The sequence below is a fragment of the Manacus candei genome, unplaced genomic scaffold, assembly GCF_025592945.1.
Source record: "Manacus candei isolate 608988 ecotype Guabito, Panama unplaced genomic scaffold, ASM2559294v1 h1tg000052l, whole genome shotgun sequence".
Taxonomy (NCBI): domain Eukaryota; kingdom Metazoa; phylum Chordata; class Aves; order Passeriformes; family Pipridae; genus Manacus; species Manacus candei.
In genome coordinates this window covers 836784-864599 of record NW_026138100.1, presented here as the reverse complement: position 1 = coordinate 864599, position 27816 = coordinate 836784, and the positions used below count along the sequence as shown (strand labels likewise).

The 27816-nt window shown below is 39.0% G+C and overlaps 1 protein-coding gene across 5 annotated transcripts in view; it reads right to left on the bottom strand.

Moving 5' to 3' along the window:
• AIG1 (androgen induced 1) overlaps nt 1–14900 on the bottom strand; it is a 123066-nt gene extending 108166 nt beyond the window's left edge. The window contains exon 1 of one of the 5 annotated variants that reach the window (XR_007906934.1): nt 14558–14897. Coding sequence is in view for 4 of the 5 variants with exons in the window: in XM_051801620.1 (XP_051657580.1) it covers nt 14558–14698 (141 nt within the window). In the remaining variant the exon portion in view is untranslated. Of the gene's footprint in view, nt 1–14557 lie in introns of all 5 variants that reach the window. The other 4 variants (XM_051801620.1, XM_051801624.1, XM_051801623.1 and 1 more) reach the window with 4 other exon arrangements.
• Nucleotides 14901–27816: the final 12916 nt, after the last annotated feature.

The following is a 27816-nucleotide window of genomic DNA, read 5'->3' as shown; positions in this document are numbered from 1 at the left end:
GGATTGACTTCACAGTATACACTCAGCAGGTTCAACATTTCCCAGAGATTCTTCATTTATGTCACATATGTTACACAATGCAGGTACACCTCCCTCTGTCCAGAAATATGTCCATAATTCCCACAGCTGTTGCAGACTGAGGATGCCCTGAACTCAGCATGCACGGGAACAGATCTCCAGTTTGAGACCTCATCTTTTTCTCCTAAAGTCAACTCTCCCTGCTGGAGCTATGCCTGTTGATGTTCTGCTGCAGCAATCACCCACTCTGCACCTACAGCAGCAACCTACGTTCTACCATTTAAATAGCTCTGTCTCTTCCCTTCTCTCTCATCAGCAGCCTGGACTCAGCTCACCCTTCCTGTATCATCAAATGCTCCCTTCTACATCCCCCATGTAAACACACACTCTCCTGTTCTGCTGCAGTTGGGTAGGCACAGGTTGAGGACAGCGCCTGTTGCAACACCAGTAAGGGCTGAAGCCAACCTAGGCTATGGTTTGTATCTTGGAGAGCAGAAGAAGGTGGGGCCAAACCAGGAACCAAAGTGGAGTCAGGCTGCTCCTTCTCCAGCAAGGGGTAGAACCTGCATTCATTCATACCTCATGGCAATGTCCACAGTTTCCCATCTCTTTGTGCATAGCAGCAGCAGCAAATGAGTCACCAGGTGAGACAGGGCATACTAGAGGTGATGTTTGATAATCTGGGCAGAGCAGGTTGAATAGCCAGTCTAAACTCCAGCCCCACCCCATCCTGCAAAAAACCTCAAAGGCTGAATAGGAGTAATCTATCCGCAGCCTTTGCCCCACGAATCACCTTCTGAACCACCCGAGATTAACAATGTTTTAACATACAGGTTACACAACTAAGATAATTCCTTAAGGATTTTAATTACTATATGTACAGCCAATTTTAGTGTCTTGTCTGTTGAGCTTGCATTTGGTTTAAATCATACCTCTCCACAGACAGCGTGAAGCTTAGTTAGCTAATATTTCCCAAGTGCTTTAAGATCTTGTAATAAAAGATGCAATGGCTATACAAAGCAATTTTACTCTTAAGAAGATACTGTCTATCAAGATTTGTTGATTTCATCCGAAGATCTCCATCTATGTGTGTACCGCCTTTTTCTTGGCATAAGGAGGACAAAGGAGATGGTACAAAAATAAGTATCCATAAAGAGAACAAACAAGATTGATCATTGAAAATAGGCACTCTTCAGCTGCTTATACTATTAATCTATGCTTTCTTTTGGGAAGACCACCAAGGAGAAAAACTGCAAGGCAAACTCCAGTGGAAAGATACTTTCTACCCAGAGTTCTCATCCATTTTAGGTCATATGAAAAAAGATGTGGCCTAGATCTTCTGCCACTCTGCAGGCACTACCTGTCTTCCTACTTAAACAGCATTTCCAACAAACTGAGATATGGCCTTAATTCTCCTTAAGCTGATCATACAGGTTTAAAATCTTTTCTTTGATATTTATCATAGTGCTTCAGAGGTCACCCAGGCATTTTATGCAGACTGTTGGTACACTTAATCATTTCAGTGTCTTCCTGTAGTAAATCAGAAGACATTATATTAATAAAAGATGGGTCTGTTCCAGGTCTGATTCTGAATGCTGAATTCCCATCTATGTGGCTTAAAAGAAGTCCTTTAAAAAGGTCAGTTTACCCTACGGAATTCTGAATATCAAGGATATGTCTTCTCTCACAGAAGATATATACACTTGAGACGAGCACGAAGACGCTGGAGTTACTCAGAATGAGAGCTCGAGGCTGTCTGCATCATGACCTAGCCAAAGAGACCTTGTCTGAAAACACACCACTGAGATACAGGCACACTATGAAAATAAGTACCTTGTAAAACATGTTTACCTCCATCACTACACTTCTTTGCCTGGCAAACACTGTTTAGTCACATTCACTGAGCAAAAAGGACCCAAGACAGGCAAAATACAAGGTCTAAAAGGGAAAAGACTTTGGTCAGAAGAGGACTTTGCTTGTACCATGTTATTATGATTTAGTTACTTCTTCAAAATATTTATTAATCCCTGCAATCAGGTTGTACCTAATTAAAAAAAAAGGGGAGGGAAAAAAAGATTAAACAGTTGTTCAGTTGTTTTCTGGACTTGCTTTATCACATCCTCTTCTGACTCTCAATTTTATATTTCAAATTCAAGTCTGCATTCACTATCTCACACACCGCATGTACAATTCCTACAAAATAAGGATAACCTTTACGAGTAAGTTACAACTTCCAGTGTTATGTTGCTTTTGTGACATTGGTCTGGCCCTTGCTAAAGGAAAATTAAACAAGTTTTCAATTAATACAGCTGAGAAAGTATTTCTGAATAACAATTTCTTACTGCAGTGGCTGTTTCCTTTGCAATGGAACTTTGCCTGAGTATCGTAATGAAGACAATCAAACGTCTTGTTTTCACTAGATCAGTCCAACTGCAATGAAACCATGAATTTGAAATACTTTTTTAAAATTTTTCTTTTTCCCCACAAGAAATTGCAAGATTGACTTTTTCTTCCCATCTGGAACAAATCTGTAATTTCTAAATTTACAATCACACCAGAAGAGACATTTAAAAAAATCCACAATAAACCCCCTTCAATATTTTATGTCTTATCTTGCAGCATGCTGAAAACTCACATATTTCTAACTTGCATGCACGATGTGGATGCTGAGTATCACCCAGAACTGGAAGTCTGACCTCAACACCTGTGCAGAAAACATGTGGATAATACAGAGAGAATACTTACCACTGGCTGTCAAAAGTAATGTCAAAATATCTCTGTAGGTCAAGAACCTTGCAAGATCCACAGACCTTTTGTGACATTTTATCAGGAGGCAGTTGGGAGCATTGATTCCAACTATGTGCCACACATTGCAGTAGGGTCGGACACCCTGCAAGAAGTGGCATCAAGACCAAAGTGCTCCCATCATAACACCGCACCCTGACTGCTGCCCAGCCCTGTGCTGGGCACATGAAAGCTAACCAGGCAGGATACAGACTCTAGGTGGGTCATATGTTGAGCATTCCTTGTTCCAGACATCACTTGACTATTTAGCTGACATATCTTAAAAGATATTCTTGACTCTAAACCACCTAGACCAGTCAGAATTTTATTTGCATTTTAGCAACCAGATTTTACACTTCTGGCTTTGTATGTGTTCACCGGACATGTGTTCAGCCGTGCTACTGGCTGGATGTCGGGGCATGGAGCCATGGCAGACTCCTCTATACCTGGTAACCCCTAACAAAAATGAATATGATTCCATATAGGTTGAGGAGAAAGTTACCACTGTGAAATGCATATTTCTCTCTTTCCTTACTCCTAAATTCCACCAAGTGTGTTTGCATGCAGTCCACCCACACAATCAAGGTATAAGTACTTATATATGTTCACATGAAAAAAAGAAAGAAGTTTCTTCTATTAATCCCAGTAATAGCTGAAAAGCTAAGCAATGTTCAAAAATATTTTTGTTTATCTCACTGAATGTAGTAGATTTCAAACCTCATGATGACAGTTATGAAACAGATTTTCTTATTAGCAAATATAAAATACAATTCAAAACATTTCAGTATCTCATTTAAAATAAGTACATTGCAAAAAAAGAAAAAGATAGAAAATGTCTGAATAAATACTGATTGCTGATTCTGTACATAATTTTGATTCCTCAAGTTAAACATCAGTTTTTATCAAGGACCTGCTTCTGAATTGGAAATTCTATCATAAAAAAATTAAATGGCAGGCTACCAAAAAATGACAATATTTTAATACCATAATAAACATAAGGATCATGATCCATTATGCTTAACACTTACAGGGTTTTTTTCCCTGCAACCAGGATGCTTAAAAACTCGTTCAAAAACAGAAAGCAAAGCTAAGAGTCTTATGTAACAGCATCATTTCAAAACTGGTTTATTTCAGGCCACACCACACTAAGATTAAGTTTTTCTGATGGAAGATGGATTATTCTTTATTGGTTTGGGTCTGTACTTCAAAAACACAAGAGAACTGAGCAGAACACTGAGTAGGTCTGGTATTTGGGAAGGTCAGGATGAGGATGCAGAAGAATATATGAGAGGGTGAATGCAATGGGAGAAAAGACAGTATGTGTGAATGGTGGGGAAAGAGTGTAAGGAGTACGTGGGATAAGAAATGCATCACTTGACAGGAAAACACAGGCTTCTGGAAGAGGACTGGGTGTGCAGTTGGAAGTGGGATGCAGAGCTGAAAGATCTAGGAGACTGTGCCGGGTAATAAGATATTAGAAAAAATGCGGAAAGAGATATTGCACAGGTGGATTCCTATAAGGAAAAAAGGGCAGAAAATATACAGATAACTGACAGTAACCCTCAACTGAAGAGCCTGACAGAGTGATGAGGGGTACGAATGGATCAGGGCAAAGTGGCAGCACTTTCATTCACAAAGCCAGCAGTGGATGAACAGAATCATCCCTTACACACCCTTAAAGACATTCATATTTTGCTTGTATGCTGTAAGTTGAATTTTAAAATCAAGAAGCTCAGATCCCACTGGCCCAAATACCCAAAGCAACAAGAGGTCCCTCCACCCTTTCCCAAAATACATCCTCATAAAATGAATTTCATCAACTCAGCCTTGTAATTAATGGGGACCAAAACAGCTTTGAATTATTTTGACAACATCATTTTAGTAGCTTCTGCCCCAAACCATGAGAAAAAGAAAATAAACCTTACCCTGAAATGACATATGACTTAATAGCATAGAATATAATCTCTGGAAAAACAGAGCTATTTAGCTTCTGAAATTATACTGGCATTGACTCAAGGTGATTTGAATACTAATCTTCTATAACAGTATGTCAGAATTAGAGACATCGTTAGCTTTCTAATAAATACAGGAATATCCCACTCTAGCCATGGTAGGTCATGAGACAGCTGACCCAAAAGCTTTCTACTCTCTCTAGTTCTCTACAGTTCTTTGACACCAAAAAACTTAAAGAGCATCTGGTATCTCAAACCACTTTAATCTTCTATCCATGATTTATTAACTGGTCACCAAAACTGACTTAAGTAGTAGCAGGCCAATTTACTCTTAGATGTGCATAGTATATGGAACAGAGTAGCTCTTATGAACGTTTTGGTATTTTCAAATTATGTGCAGAATAAGTAAATACCTGTTATTTCAAACATGTACACAAAGATGCGTATACACCTCCAAACACCCCAAATTGTTTTCAGCCTCCTGAATGTCCACTTTAAAGCTACAGTAATGTGCAACATTTCCACACAGCACAGGTTCCCTTCATGACTCATGCATTCTTGGGACTCACTTCCGGGGACCTACAGGAATGCAGACAATTGTCTAATGCACATGCAAATTCACAGTCCTTGGAATACAGTTATAACAAGTAAACTCACATCAAGAAAGTTTTCACTGCATGGAGTTTCAATTTGGTTGTAAGTTTAAGTGAACAGCAAATGGAGACCTCTGCATCTGTCAGTGCATATAACTTCTAACTAAGCACAAAGCTTTGTAAGCACCCTCTGCTGAGACGAAGCATGCTAAGCCAAACATGTACGTGCAGAGACGTGGTGCCATGACACCAGCGTGGGGGGTTGTGTGGGGAGACTGTGTGGGTGCCTGGGAGGAAGAAATGAGAGAGGACAAGGAAGGGGAGGAAGTCTAGGGGACTTCCATATACTGGTTTAGCTGAGAAACACCAGCCACCTTGTATCTCCACCCGTTGCTTTCCCTCAGTTTGTCCTCATACCTGGCAGTCAAATACCTAAATACCAGCTTGTCACAACACAAGACTGCATGGTGCACTCTCTCACCTACAAACCCCAGGCACAAATTCCTGTCATATACAGGATCTTTTTTTTCTCTCTCACTTCCCTACTTTCTTTCTTTACGCAGCTGAGCCTGCTCAAGCACTGGCCATAAATAACTCGCATCTCCTCTAGGGTCAAGGCCCTATTGCAATGCCTCAGGATCACACAGACCCTAGCCTCAACATCAGCTGTATGAAATGCTTCCACCACTTCAGGCACATGCTTTTAAAGCATCTCACAGGGAAAACATCCCTTTTGTTGCATTTTATCAACTCATCTAGCAGCATTTAAAGTCAGCAGTTTCTTTTTCTTCCTTTTGCATCTGATCAAGTACATTTAGAAACATATGCCACCTGTGGTCTGCATGTGTAACTCCCACTCCTGCTGACTTCTAATATTAGCAATAATAATAAATAACAAATGGTTACTTATGTGCTGCCTGGACCAGAAGGCTTCAAGACACCTGATAAAATATATGCAAATACAGGGGGGAAAAAAGTAAATTTACCCTCAGGTACACAAAGCACTAGGCTTAAAAAAATATACAAATACAGACAAGCACTGCCCGAAACCAAAAATGAGCCAATCAATCCCTAACAGATTAAAATTTAAACTCTCAGCTAAGTCCCTCCCTGCACAATCTGCTCAAACAGTCTGAAGAGCCTACCAGTATTTGTAGAGGTAAGATGAAACCTCATAAATTGTTTCACTCAAACTAATTAATTGAAAAAACTCACACGGCTTGTGCCTTGATTTACAAGTAAGGAAGGAAGGAACGAAGGATTTTATATCCTGTTCTCCTACACATTCTACTCCAGTTTATCAGGACACCTAATATTCAGCTAGGAAAAATGCAGCAGTACTGGTTTTCTTTTAAGCTACACTGCAGAGTCCTTAAGCACTTTGAAACAACTAACCTGACAGACAACTGCGGCAAAAATACCTGAACCATGTCAGCTGCACACAGATCTAAGTGGAAATTATTATATAATTGCACCTTCTGGCATATCTGTTTGGAAAACCTACTGTAAGTTGGATGTTTGCAAGGGCAGTGGCAAGAAAAGATGTTCAGGCAATGAAACTAGAGGCATTCAAATGTTGCATTCAAACTCTCAAGGGAAAATCGCATGGACTTACCAAAGTTGCCAGAAGGAGCCTTCATACAAACGAAAATCAGGTTCTGACTTTCCTCTAGCATTTCATATGAGCTTAACCTGTTTCCAACCAAAATCTCTAAAATTTGTAGTACACTGAATAAAAACACCACCACCACAACACCACAACCACCCCCAAAAAAATAAAAAAAAAAAATAAAAGGCTTATAAATTTTAACTTGCTTTAGTTTCCTCCTATCTGAAAAGCCTGGAAGTTTTACTTTAGCTTCCAACTGATTTTGTTTTTTCTTCAGACTTCAGTTAACTTTTCCATCCACTAAACACAGCTTTTTCAGTGGCAGCATATTTAACTATGCCGAGTTGAAAAAAATCTTGCATCACACATAGTAAGAGTAATGGAACGAAGCCTGTAAGGCTTTGAAGACCAATAACATATTCATAGCTTTGGAAAATATGGTATGGGGAGAATGCAATTATTCAAATAAATGCAGGCAAATAAGGCAAAATTTGAAAAAGCTTTCATTGGAAGGAAGAAAGCTTTTTATATTTGGTCTACAAATAAGTCAACTGCCGATTTTGTTTCTACCTCATATGCCAGATATACACCTGCACATGCAAGGTGAGAAGACCAGGCCTCAGATTTGGACACTTTCCAAAAGGATCCCTACATTGAGAGGAATTTCATGTTTTTCATGTATGTATTGAAAACAATAACATCACTTTTGTTTCAAATATAAAAATATTCAACGTGAACTTCTTACCAATATTTGTTTCACTCTTGAATTCTGCAGAAATCATACAAACCTGTCACTGGTGGTCATCTTTTTCACATTTACTGACTGGAATTGTATTAGCAATTAGGACTCCAAAGACAAGGAATTTTCCACCCAGGTCAAGCTCTGTCCAATATCAGTCTATATTAAAGTAGCACAGTTAGAAAAATGTTTTCTAAATATTGCATTAGGATAGGCAGGTACTCACAATTCGAATTATCAGGTACGAAAACTTGCAGCACAGAAAATACTTACGTAATAGAAGGAATCTGAGATATTTTTTCTTACATGGTTTTGTTGGGGTAAATACACACTTGGCATAATGCCTCGCAATGAATCTACATATATTAATACACTGCAGAATTGCCTATTGTTTCAACTTTATTACATTCCATTGTGGTTTTACTTTGTTCAAATTTGCAAACATTCCTGTGGAATGCCAGGGTTTTGTAATTTCATAAAGGCTTATTTTTCTATCTATAGATCAAATTCAGTTTTGTTGCATGGTGGCATATTGCCACATTTGAGAGTTCCACCACATCAATAATAAAAGTTTTTTTATCATGGGAGGGTTTCCCAGTTTTCAGATAGACTGATTTTCTTTTTTTTTTATTTTTGAGCATAAGGACAAAACAAGTAACTACCCACTGGACAATTACCCTGCAAGTCTCTGTACATCCTGAGGTTGATGTAACTGCAAAGAACTTAAGTGGAATTTGATTTTTATTACAAATATATTTAATTTAAAACACCAAGTTTGCAATTTTCAATACTGGTTAAGAACATTATTTGATAGGTTATATAGATCTTTACTACAACTTAAGAAGGTCAATCTTCCAGAATTTATTTCTCGTACAAACTTACATGACTACATTAGCATAACACAAACATAAGGTCAAAAAGACATTGATTAAATAATTTTTATATACATATATTCACAACAAATGAGGATGGCTCAGAACCCTGACTTTGACTTCAGCAAAGAACACTAATGCAGAACACTAGAGATGTTGTCCTTGTTTAAACTAATTGTTTAAAATATTTACCAATTTTGCCGTATGGAGGTATGTAAGACTATCTGAGTTATCCTTTCCACTACAATTAAATTGTAAAGAAAATAACAACATATATAAATAGTATTTTTTTCAAAGGGCAACAGAAGACTACTAAACCAACTTCTTGAAGTTCTCATCATTTGAAACTATTCTGACAAAACTCTAAAGACTTTACACTAGTTTAAAACACAGCACAGTTATCCATCACTTATATACTCCAAGTTATAAAACAGTATTACTGACATTAGTTAAATCTATCATCAAAGTGATCCCAATTTTTCCTCTCTTCCACCATTCTCCTTTACCCTGCCTACTGTATTGCCAACACAAATATTTCAAGACAGCCATAACTTTCCTGAGAATTCCCAAATGAAATGTACAACATATTTAAGTACAACTGTAAAATAAAGGCATGCTAATGCAATGTGAAAACGGAACTCTTCAATGTAGTGCTCAAATTCCACTCAATTTGTAATAGCGCTACCAACGGCAAATGGAAAACACAGGTCTATGAATAGGAAATGGTGACACTGTTACATTTTTATTACTGCATCAACAGCACTATGTATTTCTGCTCCTCTGACATGTTTACAGCCTGAGAGTGAAAAAGAAAGCTCTAAAACACACACATAAAAGGCTCCCCTATGTATATTGTTGCCTGTTCTCTCAAATACATTAGCATCATTAAGAAACCTCACCTTGTTATTCCCGAAAAAGCAATGCCTTTCTTTCTCTGTCAACTGATAAACACTCCATTGGCTGTATTCTCTGTTATAGTAAGACCACAGAGATGTTTAGATATGGTGATGAATTACCTCTGGGAATAATACATAATAATATTTTACATTCTGAAATTTTTTCACCCAAAAGCCATAAAACACTTGAGTATCAAGGTAACTTTACAGTTGATGAAAAAGGAAAGCAGAAGGTGAAATTTATTTTTCTAAAGGAAATCCTATAAAAGAGTCACAGTTATATTCCAGAGAGTATGGAATGTGTTTTTATCTTTGTTCTGTTTGTGGTAAGTTCGACGTACGAAGTTGGCAATTAAACTTGCTCAATTACAGGATACTGCACCAATGGCACAGTTCATTATTCCTTAATTATGAATCTCTTGGCCTGTCATATTTTCTGGTCATTTTATTTCCTATCAGCTTGACTAAATCCAAATTAGGCACAAATCACAAAAAATTTTAGCCCTGCTTTGTTAAGCTGCTATCTTTGTTTGTTGTATAGTAACTGTATCTCACAAATTTTAATAACTAATACTATACTAATTTATACTATACTGATACTAATACTAATTTATTTAATAATTAAATAAATAAATAAATGATAGACCTACCAACTCTAAGTTTCTAGTCCTATTGATAACATGTCCCTCTGAAATTTTTCAAAGACAAGGAACTGACTAAGTTATGATGACTTATTTGAAGCTAATTAAACTAAATCTAAAGACATTTTCTGCAAAACAAATACAACATGTATTGGCAAAAAAAATGTGCTGGGAACAGGCCACATACCCATTTTTTGTAGAAGTCAATCTGCCAGACAACATATAATAGTTCATACACACACATCCTACTATTTCTTTCAGAAGAATAATAACAATATAAGGTTATTATAATAACAGTATAAGGTCAGGTAGATTTATATATGAGCAAAATCAATTCCTCTATAGCTTTGGCTGCCCTGAATCAAGTCATAGGGATATGACTTGACTAACATTCTGATATTTAAAATAGGACCATTAATCATAATCATTAAACACTTGAGACTGCTTCCAAAAATCTGGCCTTGCTTTTTGCCTCTGTAACTACCCTGTTCAGCTGATCAGAGAGACCTTAAGATTATAAAAAACCAAAAACAAAACACCAGAAATTTGTTAACGCATGCTTATGTATGTGCACTACTATCTTGGTAGTCACATCCTTATTCTTTAAGGAATAAGGTTTCCAGAGAAACCGTGCTATTTAGCCCAGCACTCCCCTTACTAAGAATGTACCTACTTATTTCAACTCTAAGCTGCTTTTTTGCTATTTATCACACACGCAACACATGCAAAATGTAGAACTGGTCTTCTTTTGGCACCCACAAGCTCCACTTTACTCCAGAACCTAAATTCTGTTTATTTTTGCCTCCCCTCACAGCAACAGTAAGAGATCCAAGAGAAACTGAAAAACAAAATGCAATAGCAAGGATCTTGGCCTTTTAGACAAGTCGGTGCAATGGATTCCTCAACAAATGTGTCTGTATAAAGACAGGTGTGTGACTGCAGTGTACGCAGGGTGACCTAGTTATCTTGAATTCAAGATACCTTTAATTCAGCTACTTCAAGTACCTACAGAATTGAGTAGGGACAAACTTGTTGCAAAGAATCATATCGTAGTGGCATAATTTTCAGCTTAACTTAATTTTCAGCTAAGAGGCTCAACAATGAATTTATGGGTTGTGGCACAGGACAGTGAAGTCCTGCAGCATTCCACTACTAAAGCATAAAATGGTGAATCTGAGGTTAACAAAGGCAGCTATGTAAGAAATACATTATCTCTTGAAATATTCCATCTGAATCCAGTTCTTTGCTGGAACTAATCAGGAACTAATTTCAGCGCTTGGTTTGAGTTGTGAGGTTAAATGAAAGCAACATACTGTAGTTTTGAAGTAGCCTAAATGTTCAATTCAATAATTTCATCTGCTGGGCCCACCAAGTGATTTTGGCAGCAACTCTTTCTCTCTTCATACCTTAGTTTTCCACTCTATACATGACAAAAGAAAATACTGCTCTCTTTTCTGAAGTGTTTTGGTACTAGGCAGATATTTTTACCATCTTTTGAATAAGAAGGATAGGAACCTAGCACCTCTACATATCGAGAAGAAAGTCTGAAGTGGAGATATTACTATTAGTAGCAACAGTGAGGAGCATTCTCAGTGTACTGTCAAAACATACTGCCTGTACATTGCTTCATAAACCAGAAAAATACTTCATTGACACAGGTGTTTTAGGCAATGTTGCCACCACATTGGAAACTGTAAAAAGTTGAGTCAGTCATCAGAATGACAGAAGTCAAAAGAAGTCATCTGTTGCACTTGTTTTCTTTCCTCCTTCAGGGACAGGAGAAATTAAGCATTAACACTGGCATCCAAGAAAACATTACTTAGGTATAAACATCCAAAACACTTTGGATAGACAAGGACCTTACAGTCTTTAACTCTGTATGAAACAGCTTCCTTACAATGCTCAACTTCTGTGAACTGTGTGAGGGCTCCAAGTCTTCTGTTCAGATCAATGCATACACTTAGAATGATTTACTGTCTTGTGTTTTAGAGTCCAAACTACTAATTTTTCATAATTTGATTCAAAAGTATATTATCTGCAGATAACTGTAAATCATTTCACATAGCATCTCTGCAAAGTCAGCTACGTAAAACTCCAAGAGATTAATGGATGCTGAGACTGGAATGTCCCTTTAAAAACAGACAAATGGGAAAAAAATCCAAATTACTTTTCAGATTCAAGTCATAAACTGACTTTTCTCAAAAACTAGTAGCAGTTTTCGGAAACAGAAGAAACTTTTAAGTGCTTCTGTGATGTCAAAGATGAAATCTCTGTTTGTGGAGGTACAATCTGTAGCAAGAACACACGTCTGCCAAGACTCTGGCATTGATGATATTTTGTCTAGACAGCCTTTGAATGTGACTGACACCGGAACACTGCACATGGTTGAGGAAATTGAAACTTATGGAAGAGCTTTTTAAGACTTAATCAACATAAAGTATTTTGGAAATGTGCCTAACATCGTCCAACCATGCCTCCTGGTATCCTCCTCAGGAACGTAACAGTTTCTGTTTCTTGAAGTTTCCCAGTTGTCCCAGGGGACAGGAAGACAGATTTGCTTAGATAAGATACTACAGGGCCATTTGGACATAATGAAATACTGTCAACAAATGGAGAGGTCTATGTGCTGGTTAGTCACTGAGAAAGGCATCCAAGCCATTGAATTCTGTGTTATTTTGAAGAAGATTGTAAGAAATTGCTAACCTTTTTTCGACTACTGACTATGAAAAACACATGACAACTATTAGCTAAAGAACAGAAAGTACTAGCTGCAGCTGGTAACTCTTCTAGGTATTTCAGAACGCACTACAAATTTACCTTGACCTTTTAGGCCTTGAAAGAAGTAGCCTGAACCATGTACACGCTTTGATGGGTAAGTCTACATGAATTGCCTCAGACAGCAGGGTGTAATTTTTGGGAAATGATGACTATCATTTACTGTAAAATTTTCACTGTATGACAACCTTGGTTCACTTAAGCCTCAAGCAACTTAAGGGCTAGGAGAAAAGAGAAAAAGGTGAAAGAGACTCAAAGAGAAGATTATCAGCTTTTAATTTTAACTTCCAATTCAACTGTCACTAAAGCTCCCTCCTAACTTACTGGGATTTCATGCTAACTTCTATCAACCAATATAAAAGACAGTACTGTTTAGCAGCCCAAAAGCAAAAAAAAAAAAAAGATATTCTAGTTTGCCTTCCAGAAAAACATAAAACCTTAAGACACCAATTTTTTACAGTTGCAGTAAAAGCACTAGATATTGCTGTGGATCCTCAGAGATCCATCACATTTTTGCATCCACAAAAAAATTTATTCTGGCTAAATGAAAAATATGGTAGATGCTTCTTCTCTGCAAATAAAACATGGATCTCAGTGAACTTTAACTAATTCCTGATACAGAAATTTGCAGACTTGACTTGCCTGGTTACTGGTGTTTGAATTTGATCTCCAAGCCCACAAACTCAACCTATTGACTCAATGAAGCACATAGGCAACAGCAGCAATGCTTGACAATCTGAGATGAAGGTCTGAGAGAGGTGTTATTTACTGGGATGTACTGAAATACTTGCATTTGGGGACTTTTCTGCAACTCAGTAGGAACTGCATAAGTTTTCACCTAATTACACTGTGAATACAAAGAAAAAATGTTTTGATCTAGCTACTAGGTTTAGGTTTGCTATCATATTCCTGATCCAGAAATCAAGTTTCTCCTCCCATCTCCTCTCTTCCTCCTGCCCCCTCTTCTCCCACCTGCATTAAGGGAACACTTATTGTGGAGGCAGCAAGCAGAGGAACCTCAGGGAAAAAATAGCCCCTGCCTAGCACCTGGCATTTTCCAGTAGGCCAGCATGCCAGTTACTCTGCCATATATGGACCCTTAACGAAGAAATATAATGAAATATAATGAAATATAATGAAATGAGACCTCTTTTATTTCATAGGCTCGTTTATGGATATGCAACCAAAACTAACTGGATCAGGCAAGTTGGAGTTGTCCGGCATTTTCTGTGCCACTGACACGCACCTGTCAGGGATGGATTCCTCAAAAGGGCCAAAGGGAGCAAAGCATGTTTTTTTTTTTATTTTGACAGCACACAGGAGCTAGATGCTGGACTAGCAGGTTCTGGTGTTCACTGTCACCCATTAGAAAAGGCGAAGCACAGCATCAGCACTGGGGTGACGGGCCGTCAGGTGCACCTTTCCCACGGCCGCTCACCCGCTGCAGCCCCTCAGCTCTGTCCGTGCCTCTCTGCGTTCAAACCACTCGGCTCCGCGGTGCCCGGCTGGCTCCTCTCACGGCCAGCCCTGCAGCCCCAACATGTCGCCGCCCCGCTCTAAGGTCACCGCATGGCGCTGCCGTCGAGCGCCGGGGGCCGCGACGCGCCAGGGCCGCGGCCGCTCCGCGGGCAGCCCGAGGAAAGGGGCAGGGCCACGGCCGCCGCCGGGGGGCACTTACCAGGTCTATGAAGGTCAGAAATTTCCAGCTGCCTCCATAGGTCTGATGCGCGGGCATGTCAATGGCCTTGTAATTGCACAGGATGGAGCAATAGGATAGGAGGATGGCGGCACGCAGCACCTGGCACGGCACCAGCGCCATGTTTGCGGCGCGGGGTACACTTCCGCGTACCCGTGTCCGTGTCTGTGTCCCCGTGTGTGTGTCCGTGTGTCTGTGTGTATGTCCGTGTGTCCCTCTGTGTGTGTGTGTGCGCGCCGTGCGGGCGGGACTCGGAGCGCCCCCGCGGCCCGGCCGGGGCGGAGCGCAGGGCCCGCGCTGTGCGGCGGCGGCGGCGAGGGGCAGGGCAGGGGGGCCGCAGGGCCGGGCGGCGGGGCGGGCGGCGCTGCGGCGGCGGCCCGGCTGCCGGAGGAGCCGCAGCTCCGCGGCCGGGCCGGGCGGGAAGAGGCCGGGCCGTTTCCGAGAGAGCGGAGGGACGTGTGAGCACGAGCTATTTGCAGGACGCGTTTTCAAACACGAACTGCAGCGGGTCTGCAATTACGGGTTACAGTCGTAACTGCAAAGAGGAACGCTGCGGCTCTCTGTGCCCCCGGGGCGAGCGGCCCCCCGCGGCCCCGGCTGACCGCGCCGCTGCCCGGGGGCCGGCGGAGCAGGTGCCTCCGCCCCGGAGGCGGGAGCGTGTGCAGGGCACGCCCGGGACAGGCCACCGGCGGAGGGGCGGATTTGTCTGTGCACTGTGTCCGCCGCTCCAGGGCCGCTGTGCGGGTTCCGCCGGGGAGGGCATTTGTTCTGCCCTCTGTTGCCCCGCCGGAGAGAGCATTTGTTCTGCCATGTGTGTTCCTGAGGCACCGTGAAGTTTCTCAGGGTTTCCACTGCAGGCGCAGTCGCTAGAAGTGGGCTTTCCAATGCCTACAAGCCCTGTGTGTCACTTCTAAACCTCTTCATTCCTGGCTTGAAACGTAGGATGAAGTATCGGGATTATAAGGGGACCATCCAAGGACTGGAGTATCTCTTTTATGAGGAAAGGCTGAGGGAGCTGCACCTGTTCCGCTTGGAGAGCAGACGATTGAAAGGGGACCTCATCAATGTCTATAAATACCTGAAGGGAGGGTGTCAGGAGGATGGAGCCAGGCTCTTCTCCGTGGCGCCGAGCAGTAGCACAAGAGGCAACAGGCAGGAACTGATGCACAGTAAGTTCCACCTGCATATGAGGAAGAACTTCTTTATTGTGCAGGTGACCATGCACTAGAACAGATTGCCCAGAGAGGTTGTGGAGTCTCCCTCACTGGAGAGACACAAGAACTATCTGGATGAAATCCTGTGCTATGTGCTCTAGGATGACCCTGCCTGAGCAGGGAGGTTGGACCAGATGACCTGCTGCGGTCTCTTCCAACCTGACCCATTCTGTGATTCTGTCCAGTCAGGAGGGGTTTGATAACCACAGGGGTCCTTGACGCTAGGAGAAATCGAGGGGGTCTAATGTCTGGACTCCTACACCCTGAAAAGGAAAGCTCTTAAGTGCCTGATTGCAGGGTAAGTATTAAATTTCCACCATCTGGAAAAGTTATTTTAAAGGGAAAAAAGAAAACACCAGTAGTGATGTCTGGGCTTGGATAGACAAATCACTTCCATAAACACCATTTCCATACATCTGTCTTCTGAAATAAATATTTGAGCAATAAGGTGCTTCGTCACAGTTAAGCTACTGGAAGGCAAAAAGAATCAATGACTCTGCAATGTGTTCCCTGCTTCTATTCCATTACATAAAGCCTTCTCATCTGGTATCAGTTGTGCTCAAGTTCTGCAAAAATGAAGGCCATTTAGGAGAACACATGCTAGCAGCTCTCCTAGATGGATTTAGCACTGGTCAAGATCTTTGCTTATGCAGAGGAGTTGTATGTGAGGCATGGACAAAGAATCCTCTAGAAGCATGGAGCATGAATTTCACACCAGCTGCTTTAGGTAATCTTATCCTTCAGATCACAGACCCAGCAAGCACGTTGGACAATCATACTCTTCTGTTGTTTGCAGCATGTATTTTAGTCTTACTGAAGTCTCAAGATTCAGTGTAAGAGTCATCTGAATGAAATGTAACAGTCTGCAACACAATAGAAACCAGACTGGTAATATTATCAGTGTAACCCAATACGAGTGAATCTGTAAAGCAGCACAGTTGCTGCTCAGGACCTGATGTCTGTTCTGTATGTATGCAGAGGTTCCACTTCTCTGGACCGGTGGCTGAGGTGCATTAAGTGAAACCCTGGAGCAGATCTTCTGTTTTGGTTTTATTCAGAAGTCCAGGTTGCTTTCTGAAACTGTGTCAAGTTACAAACTAGAACTCAATATCAATCCAGATGATCAGGAGATTTACTTCTAAAATACACTCTCATCTGAATCCTAGTGCTACTGTAGAGGCATCTTTAGAATGCAACTCTCACTTCACTTGAGCTTCAGAAGCTCTTAAAGGCAAGTTACTCTCTGTAGAGCCCTACGGCATGCGTGATTGCATATCCATGCACACCCTTGTATATTGTGATTGCCCTCTGATAGGAAGAGTTTGGGGCTGTCTAAGCCTTATGCAGTCTGTCCCCTACTTTTATACTGCACCTCCTCCTATGATGTACAGGAACTCACTCCTTGAGTCACCTATCTGTCTCCAGTAAGGCACCGCCAGTGTTGCCATTCACGAATAAAACTTGATAGACTAGATAGCCACCATTCTCATTTTGGCTTTTAGTCACATGTAATTTAAACAGCCTCCAAGTATACAGCATCCACAAAACTTTTTAAAAAGTGAAAAATTATCCAGGCTTTTTGGAGCTCCATTTGAACGGTCTTCATTTCTATTCTCTAGTCTTCCACAGAGATCTCAGCAAAGCTCACAGAAAATCTTAACCTCATAAAAATAAAAACTTCCATTCAGATGTGTAAGTCAAGGTGAAAGTCTAAATGAAGCAGAATGTGCAAACACTCTTGTTCCTCTTTTTTTTTTCTTTCAGTCAAGAAAATCTTGAGGCACACTGTCATGCCAGGCTCAGCCAATCTTCTTCCTAGCCAAACCCTTCTTTATTATGCATTTCCAGACCTTTGAAAGGAAACAACTCCTTTGTGGGTGGGTTTTTTGTGCCCAAGTCCTTTCTAAAGAAGTATCTGTTGAATCTCTTCATGGTATTATAATAAGGACTAATTACATTGTAGGCTGCCATTAGCCTTTATGTGTTCCTGTGGACTTCATACTCCCTGTCTATTAAGAGACAAGCACCAAAGTCTTTTGTGAGTGTGGTTGAAGTGGGTTTGCAGTGGATATTATTTTCCCTTGGATTTGGTCTTTGCTGATTTTTTTCAGCAAAGTAAAAGTTACAAGTTTACTAATTTCCCCTTCATATTGCTATATGACTGCAACTTTTTGGTACTTTGTAAAATGTTTACATTTTGAGTTTTTGATTAAATGCATAAATGATAGTAAGGTAAACTATAATCATGTGCAATAAGATATTCAGTGCTGTCTTGCGATTTTTCAGATCCTGATGTTTAAATATTTGTATATAAATTATGGAAAGCCTCAATTTTTGTAAGTCACATACTGTAAGTTTACTTGAAAGTGGGAGTTTGACACAGGTCATACTTGTCATTCACTAGAGATGAGAAACGGCTTTAGAAAGGAGAGAGAGTTCCAAGCGCTGGTGTGTCTGGGATGGGAGATGTTAGTAAATGCTGTCTACTCTGGGGGAGGAAGCAAGATGCTTAAAAATCTTTCAGAGAACTGAGTGGAAAAAAAAGAACTAAAAAGGTAGGTTTCCCATCCAATTGTATAAAATGAGTAACATAATGTTTTTGCTACTTGGCACCTTAGCAGAATAAAGTATAACGTCTTGGAGTCCAGGTTTTAATCTTTTCTATACAGGGTAGCAGATAAGAATGCTTATGAATTTTCTGGTGGTTTGTGGGAGGTTTTTGTTTATTTGATTTTTCTTTTTTTTTTAAGGAATAACATTTGAATTTCTGAATAGTGTTTTATTTTGTGATTATCAAAGATATTGGGGAATGGCATTTGAGAGATATTTGAAGACCTGTGAGGTGCTTTTCCTTAAGCAATTGCTTCAAATGCAGATTAGCTCTTTACGAGGAATTATGCCACAAACAATTCCCTTCAAAGCAATAATAATAATAAGCATAATAATGCATGATTGAACTGATAGGAAGTTGGTCATACTGCCTCAACACAATGTGTTCACGGTGATGGACCTGATACTGCAATTTCTAATATTAGAGGCACACAAACTGTGTCAAGGTAAGGGTACTTGGATGTATGGGAGTGTGACCCCAACGTAATCAGACAAAATTAAGCTTTCTTGAAATGAACATAAGTGAAATTATTGAAAAATTGCAAGTTAAAAATCAGCAGAAAATTGTTGAAAAAATGTTGTTTGTGCTCAAGAGAAGAGTTTTTAGAATATCAGAGGAGTATTCAAATCAAAATCTTTGGTAAAGACTGTTAGGTGCTGTAACTGGGCCTGTTGTTAATAGTACAAATAAAGTTTAGGCACTTTTTCATTTCTTCGTTTACTTTGAATAGGTATAAATGATAAAGATTAAAGGATGGAAGAAAAAATAATAAAAATTAGAAAACCACATTCATATTCAGTATAAGGAATCTCTAATAAGACTTCTGGAGCTACTTGTTTGTATTATTTGTGTTATTACAGTTTATTGCCAATTTACTATTAAATTTAGGTTTAAAAATTACAGTGAAGTTACTAATTTGGTGTATTTTGTACTGCATATTTTATTATCTATATATATTTAACAATGGGAAAAAGAGCTGGAGCAGAGATGGCCAGGAGATAAGTGGAACAATGTTTGGGGCATCTGGAAATTAGGTCATCCTCTCTGCAAGTTAAACTTGGCTTTATCCTAAAAAAAACATGAACTTCCTTGCTATAAAAATGAAATGAGAAGACTCACTGCATTCATCTTCCCTGTTAAATTATAATTTCCCAAAGGGATGATTTTATAAAGAAAAAGCCTTATTGTACAAATCAGGAGTTTTGAATATGTAAGTGACACTGGGACTGTGTAAGCAGATTAACTTTTCTCCACATTTGAATCAGATGGATTGTGCGCAACAAAGCTGTTTCACAGTTAGGATTTAATGTTTTAGTTTCATATGCTTTCTGCTGATTACATTGGTCAGTATTAGGGCAGAAAGGGAAGGCAAGTAACAGGCCCTTGAGGCACAGAAGAGCAGTACTGACTGTGATTATTCCACCTGCCCACAGATCATATGGCCCTCTGTAAACCAGAGGAAACATTCTTCTGCTGTAGCATGCAATCTCACAAAAGGATGTAGCCTTTGGGAAATGGTTTAGGTACATGCAATGCACAGTTATAAATTACCTGCTATCCTGTCTTAAAAGCTTACACTACATATACCTATTGTCATGTTGTTCTGCAAAACAACAGGCTGGATATGCAGTATTATTTTGGAATATCAGTGAATAGTAAAAAAGCAGAACTGTTTGCCATGGGGAAATATGACTCAGCTTCTTATTCATTAAAAATGTGCAAAAGAAGTCAAATTTTTCACAAATAATTATAAAGCCAGAAAATTTAACCCTGTGTGTAACTGCATACTAAGTGTCTGCCTTCTCTTAGACCCTTTTGATAGAAGACAGTCCTGATGTAAGAATTTTTACCAGCTACCTTTGAAACACGTGAAATTCCATTTGAATGTAAGAAAATGCTGTTTACTCTCAGGTTGGTTGCATACGGGAACAGATTCCTCAGAGAGGCTGTGAATTCTACATCTGTGGAGATATTCAAAACTATCTAGTAGGTCTGGGAAACCTGCTGTAACTGGCCTTCCTTGAGGAGGGGGATTCAACAGTAAGATCTCAATATGTGTCTTTCAACCTCCACAGTTCTGTAATGTGTTAGTGTAGATAGAGGTACATGTGTGACTAAGGCATAGCTCACCAAGTCTGCCTCAACTTTCTAGATTAAAAATTGTTAAATTGTAAATTTAACAATTAATTTAATTTGTTATATTTAACAACAATAAATTAAATTGTTGATTGTTAAAATAATTTCTCTGATGGCTTAAATCCCCTAAATGCATCACCGTGCTATGTCCTCTGAACACCTGGGCAAAGGAGTTAGAGGTGGGATGAGAAGGAATGGGTGTGATGCAGGTGCTCCACACCACTTCTGTAACATTGCTTGCATAATAAAGTTATATAATTGTTAATTTGTGCTGGAGACTTAACATGTGTATTTTATTAATTGAATTGGAAGAAATCTCTACCCTAAATTGCCCATCAAAAGTTGTAGAATTATTTGTCTGCACCCTATCCCTACCCCAAATTCTTATCCATAAAACTGGAATAGTAAAACTTTCTGTCTTGTGTCCTGACTGAAAGTTCATCTCAGCAAGACCTATTTCTTAATTTATTTTGAAATTATAAATATGTAATTTTACTTCACCCAGTTCCTTCTTGGACTTCTAGGAAACATGAAATACTAAAAGATACAGAATTTTGTTAAAGAAACAACAGATTATTTTCTGCGACAACCAATTAATAGGCAGCACTGGAAAATATAATAAACGTGAAATATCTTCTGTTGTGAATGAGTGAATTTTCTGGTTCAGCTGACGTAAGGTTTAACTGATCAAGGGAGAGCAGTAATACATATCTCATACAACAACTAGGATACAGAGAGGGTGTTTTGTTCAGTAGCTGAGACAGCACTGGCTAACAAGGACAGTAGTAACTGAATACCTATCTCAAAAATTTGGCATGGTCCTTTTTTTTTAACTAGTTTGGCTTTGATGATTTTGCAGAAGCTTGTATTGTGTTTGGGCTGCAAAGCAAACCTGGAGGTACCTCCCTTCATCTGCCAGCCCACCTGCAGGGGGTGGTGATCATTTCCAATTCTTTCTCTCTTGGTACGAGTGACTCTAAGTGGAATGCCACACTTCTGGCTTTTTGCTATCTGCCAGACAATACTACAGCAACCAAGCTCTCTCAGTCACCAGCTGGAAGCTCTTGTTCTATCTAATTTTTTATTCTAGTGCTCACCCTCAAAATGTCTTTTACACAACTTGTGGAAACTGTCATTTTTCAGTATGTATCTTTCCTGTTGATACAATCTACTGCTGAAGGCTTACATTTATCTGGGCTAACAATGGCAGGGGGCGTCTACCGTACTGTGATGATATTGCACTACAGATAGATCCATAGGATGATTTTCCTGGATACTGATGCTTTTTTGAGTTGTTTGTTTTATTTCGCTATGTATCAAAAATGTTTGGTCAAAGCTCCATATTCTGGAAAAGTAGAACACGAGCAAGAAATTTTTGGATAAAGTATCTTCATGTCTCTGGAGCATCCTCTTTTTCCCTGCCTTTTTAGTTCAGTCTATGGCTATGCTGATGGATTAAAACCCTTCCTTCTTCACTCATTTACACTCTTCCAACCTCATTTCAAATCTTGTTCTTAGACACACAAAACCACTGTGAATATAGTAGACAGAAAACTATTCCTCTAATTTCCTCACTTATTAATCTGCCATGTGTCTGTATTTCCATAACTAAAAGCCTCTTTTAAAATTAGCCTGAAGAAAAAAATCCACAGTAAAAAAAAATGTAAGTGAAAAGGGGTGGAAGCTCTCATATTGATGTGATACAAAAACTGAATTGCAAACTGGGTTTAGGGAAACAACCATGAATGACTTTCTCTACTGTTTGTTCAGCTTTGTATGTTTTTATAGTCTGATGATCATTTGAGATTAATTGCAGAGGATAGAAAGATAATGTGCATTAAAGAAGAAAACTAAGGGAGAAGCAGGAGGTCTAGACCAGCCTCCAGAAAGAAACCAGTTGTACACTACTGCATATCTGAGCTCTTACATAAATCGCCACGAATGCATGTGTGAATAAGTGAAGACATTGAAATTACTTCAGACTTTCTGACAAATACCTTTTTCTGTATTATGATTACTGCTACCCACTTGCTAGAACAAAAATAAAAATCAAAATATTTTGAAACAGTTACATCATGGGAATCTCTCTAGAAGTGAAAGAAATAATCATAATCATTGCTTTCCTGCATGACAGCAGTGTTGCACAATATATGTAACCACTGCAGGGGACACAATGGGTGCTTGCAAAGAAAAACTAGTACTTAATATCCTTGGGAAAAGTTTGGCTGCCACAGCTCCTGCCCCCAAATCTCAGATTCAGTACTGAATGGACTAACCACAAGTCACTTTGCCTTTTTTTTTTTCTGTTTATAGAAGGAACACAATTGTATACACTTCATGGATGCATCATGAAAAGACAGCAATTTATGCAGATGTGAAGCAGCATTATTATAGGGCTTATCAGTATGATTAATAGCTAATAAAGTGCAGCCGAATAAACCAGAAGAGGTTGAATTAGGATGTCTTTGCTGGAAGTAACCTCGGAGACTGTAAATATGATAACTAGGATACCTTTGAAAGCCTTTAGGTGCCTTTTTGGAGTGTATTAACTGATAAATTTGACTACTTATGCTAGTAATAGGCAATTGCTAGGGATAATTGAAAATGCTCAAGACTTCCATTATTTTACTCAAATATTCATGTGCATGAGTTTGAAAGAAATTCTTTTTGTGAGCATTTTGCAAAAAATATAATCTATTCTCAAGCATCTTGAAATCTTCCATGAACTTACGCAGCCACTGACCTAGCAGCTTTATAATTTATGAACAGCCCAGATGGCACACTGTGATTCAGAACACAATCTAAATCTTTGGAAGACTCCATTTAATTTTGGCTGGTTTAGATTAATCACAAAACTGTCCTCTCTCTTTATGTTTTCTGAACCTAAGCAGTCCCAGGTTTGAGATGGTTTTTTATTTTGGTTTTGTTTGTTTGGTTGTTGTTGGCATCCTAATATAAGAGATGTCCTTCTTATCAGAGTAAATTATATCATGAATGTTTCCAGAAAGGATTGAAGAGAGGGATTTTTAAAATTTCAGACATTTCTAAGGAAAGCTGAGGAAATTCTGTATTTTTCACCTTGTCACTGAAAACATATCCAAGTGTGTATATTTTCCTGGTAAGAGATTCACTTCAGGACAACAGCTTACTACTGCTGGGAGCACCAAACAGATATGATGGATTCAGATGGAAGAAATACACAAGTTTTTTTCAGGGCCAACATGCCTGGTTAAAACCTTATCAACTGCAAGATATAATGATGTGTGTCTTAGGAACTGCTGGTCTGTGATGAGGATAGGGTGTTATGCAGGTGAATGCAAATAGCTAACATTTAGCATTAGCATAAATTTTAAATGGTTACCTAAGTCTTTATGAACAGAATCCTCTTAATATAGAAGTCATTGTTTTAAGATGTTTAATATGGTGGGAACACTTAAGTACTTCTTTTCCACTTATTTGATATAGTTCTTCTATCCTTCATTAATAAATTAGCATGTGTAAAAAACCCTGTGCTACTTTTATTAAAATTAGTCTCTAAAGATTTCTGATTCAACTAACCATCTAAATTTTTGTCTGGTTTTAACAGCTTCAGTGGGCCACAGGTGAAAATTTGACCCTCCTTCTTCTGAATGTAATGGTACAGCTTACAATGATGATACATGATCAAGCCTGAGCTCATGTAACTTATTAATTCAAGGCCAGTGTTTTGGCATCATGAAAACATCAAAACCAATGCACAGCGTGTAGTTTCTATGCCACAACTGGAACATAATACATTGTGAGAAACATCATTCTTCTCTCAATATGAGCAGATATTCTTAGTTTTTACTAATGTGCCACGAAGTTGAAAGGGAAAAGAAATAAATGAGCAGAATATTAAAGTGAAACAAAAAGCATCTCAGAATGAAAAGTGTGCATGCAAATGGAAGTATGTGATTGTGGCGGGAAGTCCTCTGCCTTTTTTCCAGATTTTGCATTATTCTCTAAACTCTAAAATTACAGCAATAGATCAATTAATTTTCATAAAACCAAAACAAAACCCACTGTTCTTAGGTTGAGCAGATATACCATGTAGAGTTTGTTACCATTTGCTAATTTTCAATTAATTTATTAAGATCAGCTCTCATTTTTTAATTTTCAGTAATCAGAGTCACTCTGTTATGAAAGCAACTCTGCAGTCTAGACAGTACATACTCATTTATGTGATAAAAAATGGATAAACACTGAGTGTGCCATTAGCCGTTAATGCAGTACATTGATTCCCTGCAGCACATACTCTCCATCCTTGTTTTAGCACTTATGCCACCTGTCTCTTGCACTTACTGTATGATGCTTCAATAATGTGAATGGGGTTCCCTGATCATTCCTAATTTAGCTCATTTTATCATCTCATAAGTAGGTTGGCATTGTTCTGATAGATGTGCAAATCAAAAGGTGCCTCACTACTACCGTTATGATTTCTCTTATTAGTCTGTCCAATGTTTTTTGCACAATACAGATTACACATGGGTAACCAGATAGAATCAGTTGACCTGTTTTCTTTCCACAGATTTCTATTTTAACATATGCTTTGGCTATGTCACTGTGACAAAGACAATTTTATTTCAAGTCCCTGCTTCCATTTCCTTCAGCTATAAGAACAGGGATTCAAATGGAATTAAACCAAATAGACAGATATCTGTAAGTCACCAGGACAGGTTGGCATTCAACCAAGATTTTGAAGAGTTTGAAGGTGAAATTGCAGAACTGCTGGCCAAGTTGTCTCACAAATCTATAGAAAGGGCTGCTCTGCCAGACTGTCAGAAAAACTTCCACCTTCAAGTAGAAATTTGTGATTGTAATGCACTTCATAATGTACTGATCAACAGTATTTACATATGGATTTGTTAGAAATACATGTATATGGTTCAGTAAAATAAAAGTCTTCTATTTAGGTTCTAGCAGACTAATTAATGATTTATTTGTCCTTATGTAGTGCCTTTGTTTTTACTTTGATGTTCCTAAGATGTTTCTTAATTTTCATAGCTCATTGTATTCAGTCTTTCTAAGGGTAATACAATATTCAAGTCCTGCTATCCTGTTTTGCATGGTTCCCTCAGTTCCTGGTGTTCAAAGTGAGAGATCTGTGGCTGCAAGTGGATAGCAAATTGCCATCTAACTGTTAGTCTGTAAGGGGATATGCGAATAACTTAAATGTGAAAAACCTTTTTTTTTGATCTGAAACATTATACTGTAGGAAATGTGTGTGAGAGAGAGCAGAGGAAAGAATGGACACGAGCAACTGAAAGATGAACGTTTGTCCCCAAATAATCCAGGGGTTAAACCAATCACCAGGTATATGAGAAAGTTTGGTTTAGTTCTGCCCAGTAGCAGAATGGAGTAGAATCTGCAACTTTGACTTGTTATTCTCTCCAACGTGCTAGAGGATATGCTTGAGTGGAGAGGGGTTCTAATTATTTTTGGTCACTGTATATTTTGCATAAATTATGAAATACTTTATTTTTGAGATTTGTGTTCAGGTATGATCTCTGAAGCAGGACTGAGGGTATATTGTGACCTTGGCTGTTGACAGCTTGTTTTGTGCAAAGGAAAAAGCGTTTTCTATGGACAATTATTGAAATTAGCAATTTCTATTAGCTAATTTCTATTTCTATTAGCTAATTTCTATGGAAATTAGCAATTTCTTTGATTTGACCCAATCAAAAATTAGGTTTTTTGAAAGGCTTTATTTTAAAAAACTGACTCTTTTTGTTTCTTTGTTTGTTTGCTTTTTGTTTTTGGCCAACATCTGAGTCTTGCAGAACTATTACTGTGATTAATATAAGAATACTAGACTTTGGAACCGAAGTTCATGAGGAAGATCTCAAAGTGATACCACTGGAACTAAACCAAACATTGGGATGAAGGTTGTTGTTGAAAATTATACAGTTGCTGCTTACCAGAAGAACATAATTCATTAGGAGTACCAGAAAATTCCCAGCATATATGCCTAAAACTTGACTGACAGGGCTTAAAAAAATGATGAAATAAAAAACATCGCTAATGCCACAGATATACAAGGAAGCTACCTTTTTCTACCTACATTTCACAGTACTTTTTATGCAAACAAAGTCTACCTTGGTTGAAGATACAGGTCACGTTATTCACGCTTGTCACTTGCATTAAGCTGTGGAATCAAAGATTTGGGTTCCCATTAATAATAATTGTTAAGAGGAGTCCCCAGACACAGCCAGTGGAACTGATACTTGACACTATCTCCTTCCTTGGTAACAAAAACCTCCTTGTCCACAGAAAGTTTCCTTTCTTGTGAAAATATAGACTGGATTAATTAGAAAATATGCCACGTTGAGGCTGTTGACAGCACCAAAAGAGCAAAATCTCTGCCAGTTCACATGAGCCAGAGGGTTCTTGGTCTGGTTGCAGCGAAGTTCTCCTGCAAGAGATGTTTCCTTATCAGCAGATCAGACCTGCATCCAGCTGACTAGGTCTGCCCCAGCCTAGATTTCTACTTCTCAACCATGATCCTGCATGCCTGGATGCAAGCCTGGCTTCCCCCAGAGCAGCTCCTCTTCCCTGGGAGTCTGGGCTTGGGGTGCGCCTCGGAGTAAGTCACACAAGTCAAGATCCTGCTTGCAGTAAATCAGGAGAAAGACCAGTGGTCCCACTGTCCCCTCAACTTTCTCCCTTTTATTCAGGATGGAAAGAGGTGCAGGACTACATTGTGAGCCACAGCTTACAAGGGTTCCTGCTCAATCCCAGGGTAACCTCACTGGAGGAAACAGGGAAATGTATTTCCCTTTGCTGCATAAATCATGAAGCATATTTAAATAATGTAATTCAGTTGATCACTGAATGGGCTTTTGCTTTAAAAGAAGACTAAAAGAGGAACCGTAAATGAAGTAAGTGTGTCTCTGTCTCTATAGATGCATAAACTACTTTGACTGTAGTAGAAACATAGCCAAAAAGATCAGAATGTAAGCCCGTTCAGTTTAACCAACAAAAACTGTTTCCTCAAAAGACTGTCAGAAAAGGATTCACTGCTATTTAATCTATTAATTTTGTGGGATAAAGCTACATCTGTTGTCCTCAAATTAAATTTATTTACCCATGCATAAGGGAAAAACAGTGAGCCTGAGAGATGCCTTGTGATTTAAAATTCAGTAGATTTTGCTTCTGCTTCCATTAGATTATTTTCTTCTTGAATTTCAAAGACTTTTAAGCAACTGAGTCATGCTACATAGGAAAAATACACAAAACAATCTGACTTTCAGAAGAATGAT